Here is a 12545-nt window from a genome sequence, read left to right as displayed (position 1 = left end):
ACATGTATTGGCTTCATATACTGTACCTAGGCAATGTTCTCGTATTTATTTACAAGTTCTTCTCGTGCAGCTTTATGCATGCTTATGTAAATAATAACCACTGTTTACCTGAGCCTGACTGGTCTTTACGCACCACATGACTTTAACAACTCCCTCCACCCCTCTCCCTCCGCCCCTTTTGCCACCCTCCCATTTTTTCCATTTTCATTAGTTTTATTTTAATTTTAGTTATTAACCATTTTATTCCCTGAATCAGGCATTAGTTGCTCTATGTGGCTATATGCACATTTGTTCATGCAGTAAGTACCACCTACCGCAGTTTACCTATCACCAGTGCCTGCATGTCTTAGTCACCTCGCATCACTAGTCTCGTGTGTGCCATACTAAATGTCTGCTGAAGCCAATGACGCGTTTTATTTTAAAGTTTTATAACAAAGCCCTACAATATTGAGCTATTATTTTGTATTAAGCACTTTAACTGCTGATGTTTGTGGGCGACATGAACATTGCACTAGACAAGAGCCTTATGGCATCAAAATCCGTTTATGTCAATATGTGATTTTATGAATAATTTTTTAATTACTGTTTATCGGCAGCTGGTTGGCTGTTATTTTCCCATCCTACCAAGACGTACTTTGACTGTCCCCAGTTTTATAGTTTCTGTCTGTCAGGAAACACACTCAGAGTCACTGATTAATTACAAAGATAGCTCATGAAGAATGCTTTGGCCAAAAGCTTATATGAACTTTCTGAAGAAGGCTTCGGCCGAAAGCTTATACTTAATTGTCTCTTCATTGTGCCTATCTGTAACTTAACTTGTCATATTTATATGGTTAGTAGAAATCTATCCTTTTCTTGATATTTAAGACAGCTTATGGGTAGCCTTAGCAAGTCAACATATGATTTTAATATTTTATTAGAAACACCATTATAGTCAGCAGAATTACTGCTTTTTAGTGACTGCTTGTGATCTCCTTTGGGGCTGTATTTTTGAAACTAATGTCTGTTGGTGGTGCATGTAGTGTGTGCACAAGTAAATCTAATAAGCCTAAATTTGGTTGTCAATTAATGAGTGGCATGTTTGCTCCCACTTATTAAATTTGGTAACACATGATTTGAGTTTCATCCTTCTTTTATAGAGCTATTTCCTAAGGGCCCAATGCCATTATGGTGGTTCTTTTTGTCTGTTTCTCATTTAATAACATTCCAAATTGTTTTTGCCTTACCATTCCAGTGTTTTATTATTTTTTTTTTTTTGACACAGTGGATGTATTTTGCTTTCTTTTTAATAACAGATTGGCGGATTTTACAGTATGGGTAGTAATGGAGTTTCAACACTCAATCAAATCTTATTCTCTGAAGTTAAAGTAACATTTTTCTCTCCAGCCAGGATTACCTTACATATGGATTTATGAGGACATGACCAAATTTTCAACATTTCATGTAGGGTCCGTCCGCATTTTTATAAATTCTGCTAATGTCCACATTTTTTTAGTTTTGAGAATTAACACCTTTTCGTTATTTTTTCCCTTCATATCAGCAGTTACCGAATTACACTGTTGTGGACTTAATCTGGAAGAACCTATCAAATTTTTATTTGTTAAAAATACTGAAACTGACAATGAAAAGCATTTTGATCGCTTTTCATGTTGGGGGGGGGGGGGGGGGGGGGTGTCACTGTTATATATGTTGGAACATCTGAACCAAGTCAGAAGCAGTACATTGAGTTATGTAGTAGAGAAGAACAATTTACGAATCAAATGTGCAGTTCTTATTTGCAGTTCCAGTGCATAATGCTTCTGTTTAGAGGATATCTCCTTAATACATGCACAGTGGAAAAAGGAGAGAAACAGACTAACAGTTGAATCTACGAACAATGGTAAAATTTAATTTGTGTCAACAAAAGGAAATTTTAAACAAGATCCAGTCCAGCAAAAAGTACTCAAGGGCTCTAAAGTAATGTAGATATGCTTGACATGAATATTTTGTTTAATATGGAATGCAGCCACTTGATAACATAAAACGGAGCTAATAATGTTCCATTTGGCAGTCCTAAAGGAATTTGTCTGGATCTTAATAGGAACATTACAATCACTGTCTTACAGCAATCGTACTTTCTCACTTAAAACCAAAAACCATCCCAATCTAGTACTGATTATCTGGGCTACGCTACAGGCAAGAGATAGGGCAAAAAAATATTTCTTGTTTGTGTGTCTACATCTACATCTACATCCATACTCCGCAAGCCACCTGACGGTGTGTGGCGGAGGGTACCTTCAGTACCTCTATCGGTTCTCCCTTCTATTCCAGTCTCGTATTGTTCGTGGAAAGAAGGATTGTCGGTATGCCTCTGTGTGGGCTCTAATCTCTCTGATTTTATCCTCATGGTCTCTTCGCGAGATATACGTAGGAGGGAGCAATATACTGCTTGACTCTTCGGTGAAGGTATGTTCTCGAAACTTTGACAAAAGCCCGTACCGAGCTACTGAGCGTCTCTCCTGCAGAGTCTTCCACTGGAGTTTATCTATCATCTCCGTAACGCTTTCGCGATTACTAAATGATCCTGTAACGAAGCGCGCTGCTCTCCGTTGGATCTTCTCTATGTCTTGTATCAACCCTATCTGGTACGGATCCCACACTGCTGAGCAGTATTCAAGCAGTGGGCGAACAAGCGTACTGTAACCTACTTGTGTGTGTGTGTGTGTGTGTGTGTGTGTGTGTGTGTGTGTGTGTGTGTGTGTGTGTGTGTGTGTGTGTGTGTACATATACACACAAAATTTACTCATCAAGCAGTGGCAGGAGAACTCATGTACAAAAGTTATTGAAATTCACAAGTTTTCGGAGCCATTGGCTCCTCCTCCTGGCAGAAGGATCGAAGGGGAAGGAAGAGGGGTAAAGTGAAAGGACTGGTGAGGTTTAGGAAAAGGGGTAGACTTCATAAAAATCGCCCAGATTCCAGGATCAGGGGAGACTTACTGGACAGGATGAGAACGAAAGACTGATTGATTGATTGATTGATTGATTGTGTTTGCACCTGATTTGATGCAGTCTCATTTGGTGCAGTCCCCAAGAATCAGTCTTTCCTTCTCATCCTGTCTGATATGTCTCCCCTGACCCAGGGTTCTGGATGACTTTTCCGAACTCTACCCTTTTTTTCTAAACCTCACCCGTCATTTTCTTTCACCCCTCTTCCTTTCCCTTCAACCCTACTGCCAGTAAGAGGAGCCACTGCAAATTTCAATACCTTTTGTATCAGGGTTCTCCTGTCACTGCTTGGTGAGTAGATTTTTTATGTATCCAATTACATTATATTTTCAAAAACTGATTATTTTCATTGAATAACATTCTATCACTAGCATCTATTATTACGGTTTTGATTGCAACAGTACAAATATGTTTACATCTTTCGTATAGAACCGATAGCAAGTTGTGTGCATAGGTAGAGAGAAATTAAATTTGGTTTATGTTAGGTCTGGAGTGCCACAAGGGTCAGTGCTCAGACCTTTATTGTTTCTGTTAATGATAAGTGATCTGCCTTTATTCATATATTCTCAAGCAATATTGTACACCGATGATACAACTCTTCTAAATAAAAGCTAAGATCTAGCCACACTGAAAACATTGACCGAAAATACCCTTGCTCGATATTCATTATGGTTTAAAGTGAATGATTTCTTGCTAAATGAAAATGAAACACAGGAACTTTACTTGAAGGAGGTCCCTAACCACCATGAATTAGAAACCGTTAAAATTTTTAGGTGCTACCATTGACAACAAATTGAACCAGGAAACACACATCACAAATATACTGGTGTATAATCAGTATTAATCATATGGAATTATATTGTAGTGTACTAGTTGTTACATAAATGACGTTTTACTTTTCCAGAAGAAAGTATTAATAACTACTGACTCCGGTAAATCACAATACTGTAAACTTATGTTCGTTAAATTGCAATGTCTGACGGTAGTGAACCCATTCATTTATAATGTTCTGTTGTACATCAGAAACAATGTTTCTAAATTTGTATCGAGAAGTGATATTCAGAGCTATAATACTAGAAATGGAACATGTGTAGGCATGCCACATCATACACAATGTAAATCACAGAACTCCTACTTAGTCCTTGTACTTAGGATGTTTAGCAGACTAAGCAAAGATTTTAAAGAATTACCTGTAAATATTTTTAAAGCCAAATTGTATAAGGTATTAGTAAACAATACTTTTTACACTGTTGATGAATTTAGAATGGGTAGCTTTGAGGGATGAAGTAGTGAAGGCAGCAGAGGATCAAGTAGGTAAAAAGACGAGGGCTAGTAGAAATCCTTGGGTAACAGAAGAAATATTGAATTTAATTGATGAAAGGAGAAAATATAAAAATGCAGTAAATGAAGCAGGCAAAAAAGGAATACAAACGTCTCAAAAATGAGATCGACAGGAAGTGCAAAATGGCTAAGCAGGGATGGCTAGAGGACAAATGTAAGGATGTAGAGGCTTATCTCACTAGGGGTAAGATAGATACTGCCTACAGGAACATTAAAGAGACCTTTGGAGATCAGAGAACCACTTGTATGAACATCAAGAGCTCAGATGGAAACCCAGTTCTAAGCAAAGAAGGGAAAGCAGAAAGGTGGAAGGAGTATATAGAGGGTCTATACAAGGGCGATGCACTTGGGGACAATATTATGGAATGTAGATGAAGATGAAATGGAAGATACGATACTGCGTGAAGAGTTTGACAGAGCACTGAAAGACCTGAGTCGAAACAAGGCCCCCGGAGTAGACAACATTCCATTGGAACTACTGATGGCCTTGGGAGAGCCAGTCCTGACAAAACTCTACCATCTGGTGAGCAAGATGTATGAAACAGGCGAAATACCCTCAGACTTCAAGAAGAATATAATAATTCCAATCCCAAAGAAAGCAGTTGTTGACAGATGTGAAAATTACCGAACAATCAGTTTAATAAGCCACAGCTGCAAAATACTAACACGAATTCTTTACAGACGAATGGAAAAACTAGTAGAAGCCGACCTCGGGAAAGATCAGTTTGGATTCCGTAGAAATACTGGAACACGTGAGGCAATACTGACCTTACGACTTATCTTAGAAAATAGATTAAGGAAAGGCAAACCTAAATTCCTAGCATTTGTAGACTTAGAGAAAGCTTTTGACAATGTTGACTGGAATACTCTCTTTCAAATTCTAAAGGTGGCAGGGGTAAAATACAGGGAGCGAAAGGCTATTTACAATTTGTACAGAAACCAGATGGCAGTTATAAGAGTCGAGGGACATGAAAGGGAAGCAGTGGTTGGGAAGGGAGTAAGACAGGGTTGTAGCCTCTCCCCGATGTTATTCAATCTGTATATTGAGCAAGCAGTAAAGGAAACAAAAGAAAAATTCGGAGTAGGTATTAAAATCCATGGAGAAGAAATAAAAACTTTGAGGTTCGCCGATGACATTGTAATTCTGTCAGAGACAGCAAAGGACTTGGAAGAGCAGTTGAATGGAATGGATGGTGTCTTGAAGGGAGGATATAAGATGAACATCAACAAAAGCAAAACGAGGATAATGGAATGTAGTCGAATTAAGTCGGTTGATGTTGAGGGTATTAGATTAGGAAATGAGACACTTAAAGTAGTAAAGGAGTTTTGCTATTTGGGAAGCAAAATAACTGATGATGGTCGAAGTAGAGAGGATATAAAATGTAGACTGGCAATGCCAAGGAAAGCATTTCTGAAGAAGAGAAATTTGTTAACATCGAGTATAGATTTAAGTGTCAGGAAGTCATTTCTGAAAGTATTTGTATGGAGTGTAGCCATGTATGGAAGTGAAACATGGACGGTAAATAGTTTGGACAAGAAGAGAATAGAAGCTTTCGAAATGTGGTGCTACAGAAGAATGCTGAAGATTAGATGGGTAGATCACATAACTAATGAGGAAGTATTGAATAGGATTGGGGAGAAGAGAAGTTTGTGGCACAACTTGACCAGAAGAAGGGATCGGTTGGTAGGACATGTTCCGAGGCATCAAGGGATCACCAATTTAGTATTGGAGGGCAGCGTGGAGGGTAAAAATCGTAGGGGGAGACCAAGAGATGAATACACTAAGCAGATTCAGAAGGATGTAGGTTGCAGTAGGTACTGGGAGATGAAGAAGCTTGCACAGGATAGAGTAGCATGGAGAGCTGCATCAAACCAGTCTCAGGACTGAAGACCACAACAACAACATGAATTTTTTGAAGATGAAAGCACTACTTTGTAAAGTGTGTTTTCTTCATTTGCTCTTGACTTTCTCTATTGCCGTAACGAGGTGAGTGACAATAAAATTCTATCATCATCATCATCAAGTCGAGATCTGAACTAGAACCATCCTTAAAGGGTGTCGATCAATCCCTTTGAGAGTATCCTCATTTCGGAGTTTCAGAATGTGGTAACCCTATCTCCAGCATTCTTCTCGTTGTTTGTCTCTAACACCATGATAGAATGTTTTTCTTCTATGACTGTTACCAATGAGATGAGTATATTTTGAAGTTAATATTTTACAATTTTGATCAGACACTAACTCATTTCAGATAGTTAAGTACAAAAACAAACTGTCAGTAGCTGCAGCACTCTCCTTCAGTCATCACAGGAATTTTAGTGTGGAAATAATCCAAAGTTGGGCATTAAGAACTCTTGGTGAAAACCATCAGTAGCTCTACGCCTGATAGAGAATCAACATTAAAGTATCCAAAAACAAGATTTTGCAGATTAGCTGGCATAACATTTTATGGTAAAACATACATTTACTATGCAAAAGGCAAAGGGAAGAGGAGGGGATAAGCACTACATAGCTCTAACTTCAAATACAATTCTTTCTAGGGCAAATACTAACACATCCCGAGACCCAAAAACATTGTCGTAAACTTACGTCTAGTGAACAACCAAGCTGAGGCTGCTGCTTTGTTGTGTTCTTTGTATCCAGTTTACTTGTTGCTTCTTGAATCTCCTCAACAGTAGGAGCTTTTAAGTTGTCCACAGAAATCTGCTCCTTTACCGGTGGTCGCCGTCGCTTCATTAAAAGTACCTGATCTACAAAAGGAAACGAGTTACCGGGAGCTTATTTATTTCATTTAATCTACCATAAAAACATATATATATACCATTGGTCTTAATATCCTCTTGATTAATAGCATTGTTATCGTTTAATGGTTTTCTTCCTGACACCGAAACGAGTTTATAATTTTGGGCTACCTTAGATAAATCTGTTGAATTGTAAAAGCGACTGACTGCCATTGTCTTCAATTTTTCTACTGTGCAATCAGCTGTTGCATCTACTGTTAGCTTATCGCCTTCAGGGCTAATGACAGTAACCTCAATCATTTCGCCGCACAAACCATTACCCTCCGAGACAAACATAGTTTCTTTATTTTGTGAAGAAAGCCGTATGTCACTATCGAGACGCCTGCTGAAGATGCTCATCAGCCTTTGGCGACCTCCTGAAATTTTCTCTTGCACCCAAGGCAGCATGAAAGCAATTTATACATATTAATTTCTTGTTTTCACATGAAGTTCGCTTATCAAACCTTGGTCAATATGCCAAACATCATCATACTCACGAAACTAACATGTACAACGAGGTGGAATGTCTTCCATTGAAACTATTAGGTAAAAGAAAATTCTAGCGCAGGCCCTTTACATGCAAGTAAATAATTGTAGCATGATTCCAAACTATTGAAAGTCGCGCTATTTGTATGCCGTTTTCGTTGGTTTTTATTTTTTTAAATAAAGCATCTTCTTTCATGTTATTTCGATAAACTTAATGGCCCCAGTGATCCTACTTAACAATGGTCCTCCATACATTATTCTCCGCGAGAAGTAGAAAAAAAATGACTTACAGCAAATAACACATTAATGAGTACTAGCGGGTATCGTAATACCCGATTACTAGTATTCTGCAGTCATTTTAATAACAGTCAATACTGCCAAGCATTTGTTTACATAGATAACTGCGCGGCACTCACGCATCCATCAAAATAACAGGCTATGTCCATATAGTTACAAATACTTGATTTCAGTGTCCAGATCAGGCAGGGCTACCTGTGAAACCAGTCATGTGATCTACAAGCTAAGCTGCAAGCGCTGTGCTGCCTTCTATGTGGGCATGATAACCAACAAGCTGTCTGTCGCATGAATGGCCACTGACAAACTGTATCCGAGAAACAAGTGGACCACACTGTTGCAGAGCACGCTGCCAAACATGTCAACCTTCATTTCAATGACTGGTCCATCCCCGTACCATACGGATCCTTACCAAAAACGCCAGCTTTTCTGAATTGCGCAGATGGGGACTTCCCTGCAATACATCCTACGTTCCTGTAACCCTCCTGGCCTCTACCTCCGTTAGTCACTGTTCTCAACCATCCAGCCCTTGCCCCATTCCCATTCCAGCTCTACACAGCCGTCGTTCCACCATCACATCCTGTCTTTTTCCTTCTCTCCTTATCCGATACTCCCCCCCCCCCCCCTCCACACCTCTACCCTGTCGCCGTCTAACTTGCAGCACTTCACTGTCCGCCAACCCCACCATACTATCCCTCCCCCTCCCCATCCCAGCCTCCTCCTTACCACCAACCTGTCGCCACTCCCTTCAGGCATTGGTGCTGCTGCTTGCAGTGTGGTTTCAGTTGCCAGAGGCTGCAGTGCTGTGTGTGTTGCGTTTGCACGCGCGCGCGCACGTGTTTGTGTGTGTCTATTGTTGACAAAGGCCTTAATAGTCGAAAGCTTTATTTTTTAAAATCTTTTTGTTGTGCCTACCTGCGACTTAGCATCTCCGCTATGTGGTGAGTGGCAACTTTCCTTTTCATAATATTGTTACATTCCAGCCTGGATTTTCCAGTGTTCTTATATTTATTCTTATATTTGTGGAAAAAACATTCTTTGACACCATAGAGTTAAAAAAAGGGAGGTGTCATTACGTGACAAACTTGAAGCCAATGTCCGCCATTGAACCAGCCCAAAACACTATGTTCACCGCATTCGTAGCTGCATAGTTCCACACAGTGATACTTACCCGTGATGTCACTATGACGTTCCTGTGCCCAGTTTCGTCAGTATTGGATATTTCGATTGTGAGGAGACGTAGTTGTTTCTGGGTGTACTAAGCGATCCAAGCGTAATCTAAAGTTTAAAGGAATCAAATTTCATTTGTAAGTGGAATAATGCAAACAATATTTTCTTTTGTATACATGAATTATTGCTGCACTGTTTACTTTTATTGTAATTGTTTCATTCCTGTCATTTGACTTTAGATCTGCTTCACTTTTCTCAGTGTGCGTTCTTTCACTCATTGTCACAAGTCGGCCGCGCGGGATTAGCCGAGCGGTCAAAGGCGCTGCAGTCATGGACTGTGTGGCTGGTCCCGGCGGAGGTTCGAGTCCTCACTCGGGCATGGATGGGTGTGTTTGTCCTTAGGATAATTTAGGTTAATTAGTGTGTAAGCTTAGGCACTGATGACCTTAGCAGTTAAGATCCATAAAATTTCACACACATTTGAACATTTTTTGAACTTTCAAATCGCAAATGCTCCAACATCCAAGCCACACTGTATCAACGGTGTAGTCCCCACAAAATACATGGCTACATTACCAGCTAATTGTTGGGCAGCGTCTGGTGCCCTAAATTCCTCTCGTCGCTAATTATTACTCATTGTTCACATTTCCTCTCCCTTTAAAAAAGATTCTGTCTAGAACAGTCGGAAACTGAGGTCATGTATATGCAAGTTTTGTTTGCTTGATTGTATGAATATGGATGTATGCTGTGCTTCCTTTCAGAAGAAGGCTTTGGCTGAAAATTTATGTGAACACCCTTTCCGTCATGCCGGCCTTGTGCTTGGCGTGTGAGTAACAATCTATCCGTTTCACAGTATAGCTATCCACTAATGAAGTTTGTTGTAAATAATCCACTGAAATTCGACACGAACAATGATGTACATAACAACTATACCAGAAGAAAAAAAAAGACATTCATTGTGCTACATTAAAGTCGACTGTAGAACAAACAGGGATTCACAATGCTGAAACCGAAAGTTTTGATCACTTGCTCATTGATATAAAGTAAAATTTGAAACTAAACTGAAAACGTGTCTCTTTGATAACTACTCCCATTCCACAGAAGATTATCTATTACTATAATGTGTAAATGGTGAAGAGTGGGAATTCCTACCAACTAACATCTGTCCATCTTTAATTAAAAAACGTAAAAACTAATAAACGATCAGTGTGGAGGCATATTTACAAAAAGAAATTGATGTCAATATACACTCCTGGAAATGGAAAATAGAACACATTGACACCGGTGTGTCAGACCCACCATACTTGCTCCGGACATTGCGAGAGGGCTGTACAAACAATGATCACACGCACGGCACAGCGGACACACCAGGAACCGCGGTGTTGGCCGTCGAATGGCGCTAGCTGCGCAGCATTTGTGCACCGCCGCCGTCAGTGTCAGCCAGTTTGCCGTGGCATACGGAGCTCCATCGCAGTCTTTAACACTGGTAGCATGCCGCGACAGCGTGGACGTGAACCGTATGTGCAGTTGACGGACTTTGAGCGAGGGTGTATAGTGGGCATGCGGGAGGCCGGGTGGACGTACCGCCGAATTGCTCAACACGTGGGGCGTGAGGTGTCCACAGTACATCGATGTTGTCGCCAGTGGTCGGCGGAAGGTGCACGTGCCCGTCGATCTGGGACCGGACCGCAGCGATGCACGGATGCACGCCAAGACCGTAGGATCCTACGCAGTGCCGTAGGGGACCGCACCGCCACTTCCCAGCAAATTAGGGACACTGTTGCTCCTGGGGTATCGGCGAGGACCATTCGCAACCGTCTCCATGAAGCTGGGCTACGGTCCCGCACACCGTTAGGCCGTCTTCCGCTCACGCCCCAACATCGTGCAGCCCGCCTCCAGTGGTGTCGCGACAGGCGTGAATGGAGGGACGAATGGAGACGTGTCGTCTTCAGCGATGAGAGTCGCTTCCGCCTTGGTGACGATGATGGTCGTATGCGTGTTTGGCGCCGTGCAGGTGAGCGCCACAATCAGGACTGCATACGACCGAGGCACACAGGGCCAACACCCGGCATCATGGTGTGGGGAGCGATCTCCTACACTGGCCGTACACCACTGGTGATCGTCGAGGGGACACTGAATAGTGCACGGTACATCCAAACCGTCATCGAACCCATTGTTCTACCATTCCTAGACCGGCAAGGGAACTTGCTGTTCCAACAGGACAATGCACGTCCGCATGTATCCCGTGCCACCCAACGTGCTCTAGAAGGTGTAAGTCAACTACCCTGGCCAGCAAGATCTCCGGATCTGTCCCCCATTGAGCATGTTTGGGACTGGATGAAGCGTCGTCTCACGCGGTCTGCACGTCCAGCACGAACGCTGGTCCAACTGAGGCGCCAGGTGGAAATGGCATGGCAAGCCGTTCCACAGGACTACATCCAGCATCTCTACGATCGTCTCCATGGGAGAATAGCAGCCTGCATTGCTGCGAAAGGTGGATATACACTGTACTAGTGCCGACATTGTGCATGCTCTGTTGCCTGTGTCTATGTGCCTGTGGTTCTGTCAGTGTGATCATGTGATGTATCTGACCCCAGGAATGTGTCAATAAAGTTTCCCCTTCCTGGGACAATGAATTCATGGTGTTCTTATTTCAATTTCCAGGAGTGTATATTGACTCATTCCATATCATTACGATTTATCGAGCTAATGATATATGGTACATAAAAGTAAGTAACTAACTATTGGTATATCACAAATCATGGTGTAACCTTAAACACTTTGAAAACCTCAAAATGAAATCCAAAAGTAAAATCAAGCGGATGATCAAAGTATATGTACATTCTAGTTGTTCTTTGCCTGATTATTCCTGAAAAACTGACAGAGTTACATCTACATCTACATTTATACTCCGCAAGCCACCAACGGTGTGTGGCGGAGGGCACTTTACGTGCCACTGTCATTACCTTCCCTTCCTGTTCCAGTCGTGTATGGTTCACAGGAAGAACGACTGCTGGAAAGACTCTGTGCACGCTCGAATCTCTCTAATTTTACATTCGTGATCTCCTTGGGATGTATAAGTAGGGGGAAGCAATATATTCGACACCTCATCCAGAAACGCACCCTCTCGAAACCTGGCGAACAAGCTACACTGCGATGCAGAGCGCCTCTCTTGCAAAGTCTGCCACTTGAGTTTGCTAAACATCTCCGTGACGCTATCACGCTTACCAAATAACCCTGTGACAAAACGCGCCGCTCTTCTTTGGATCTTCTCTATCTCTGTCAACCTGACCTGGTATGGATCCCACACTGATGAGCAATACTCAAGTATAGGTCGAACGAGTGTTTTGTAAGCCACCTCCTTTGTTGATGGACTACATTTTCTAAGGACTCTCCCAATGAATCTCAACCTGGTACCCACCTTACCAACAATTAATTTTATATGATCATTCCACTTCAAATCGTTCCAGATATTTTACAGAAGTTACTGC

At 41.5% G+C, this 12545-nt stretch overlaps 1 protein-coding gene across 2 annotated transcripts in view; it reads right to left on the bottom strand.

Annotated features, from left to right (window-relative positions):
* LOC126191388 (ubiquitin-associated domain-containing protein 1) overlaps positions 1-7606 on the bottom strand; it is a 57911-nt gene extending 50305 nt beyond the window's left edge. For both annotated transcript variants that reach the window (XM_049932245.1, XM_049932246.1), the window contains exons 1-2: positions 7146-7606; positions 6914-7074 (exon numbers count right to left, since the gene is read on the bottom strand). In XM_049932245.1, the coding sequence (XP_049788202.1) occupies positions 6914-7074; positions 7146-7512 (528 nt within the window). In that variant the 5' untranslated portion in view covers positions 7513-7606. The remainder of the gene's footprint in view (positions 1-6913; positions 7075-7145) is intronic.
* Positions 7607-12545: the final 4939 nt, after the last annotated feature.

This window comes from Schistocerca cancellata, chromosome 6 (genome assembly GCF_023864275.1).
Source record: "Schistocerca cancellata isolate TAMUIC-IGC-003103 chromosome 6, iqSchCanc2.1, whole genome shotgun sequence".
In the NCBI taxonomy this organism is placed as follows: Eukaryota; Metazoa; Arthropoda; class Insecta; order Orthoptera; family Acrididae; genus Schistocerca; species Schistocerca cancellata.
Note: the sequence above shows the minus strand (reverse complement) of the source record. Positions and strands in the feature narration are given on the sequence as shown.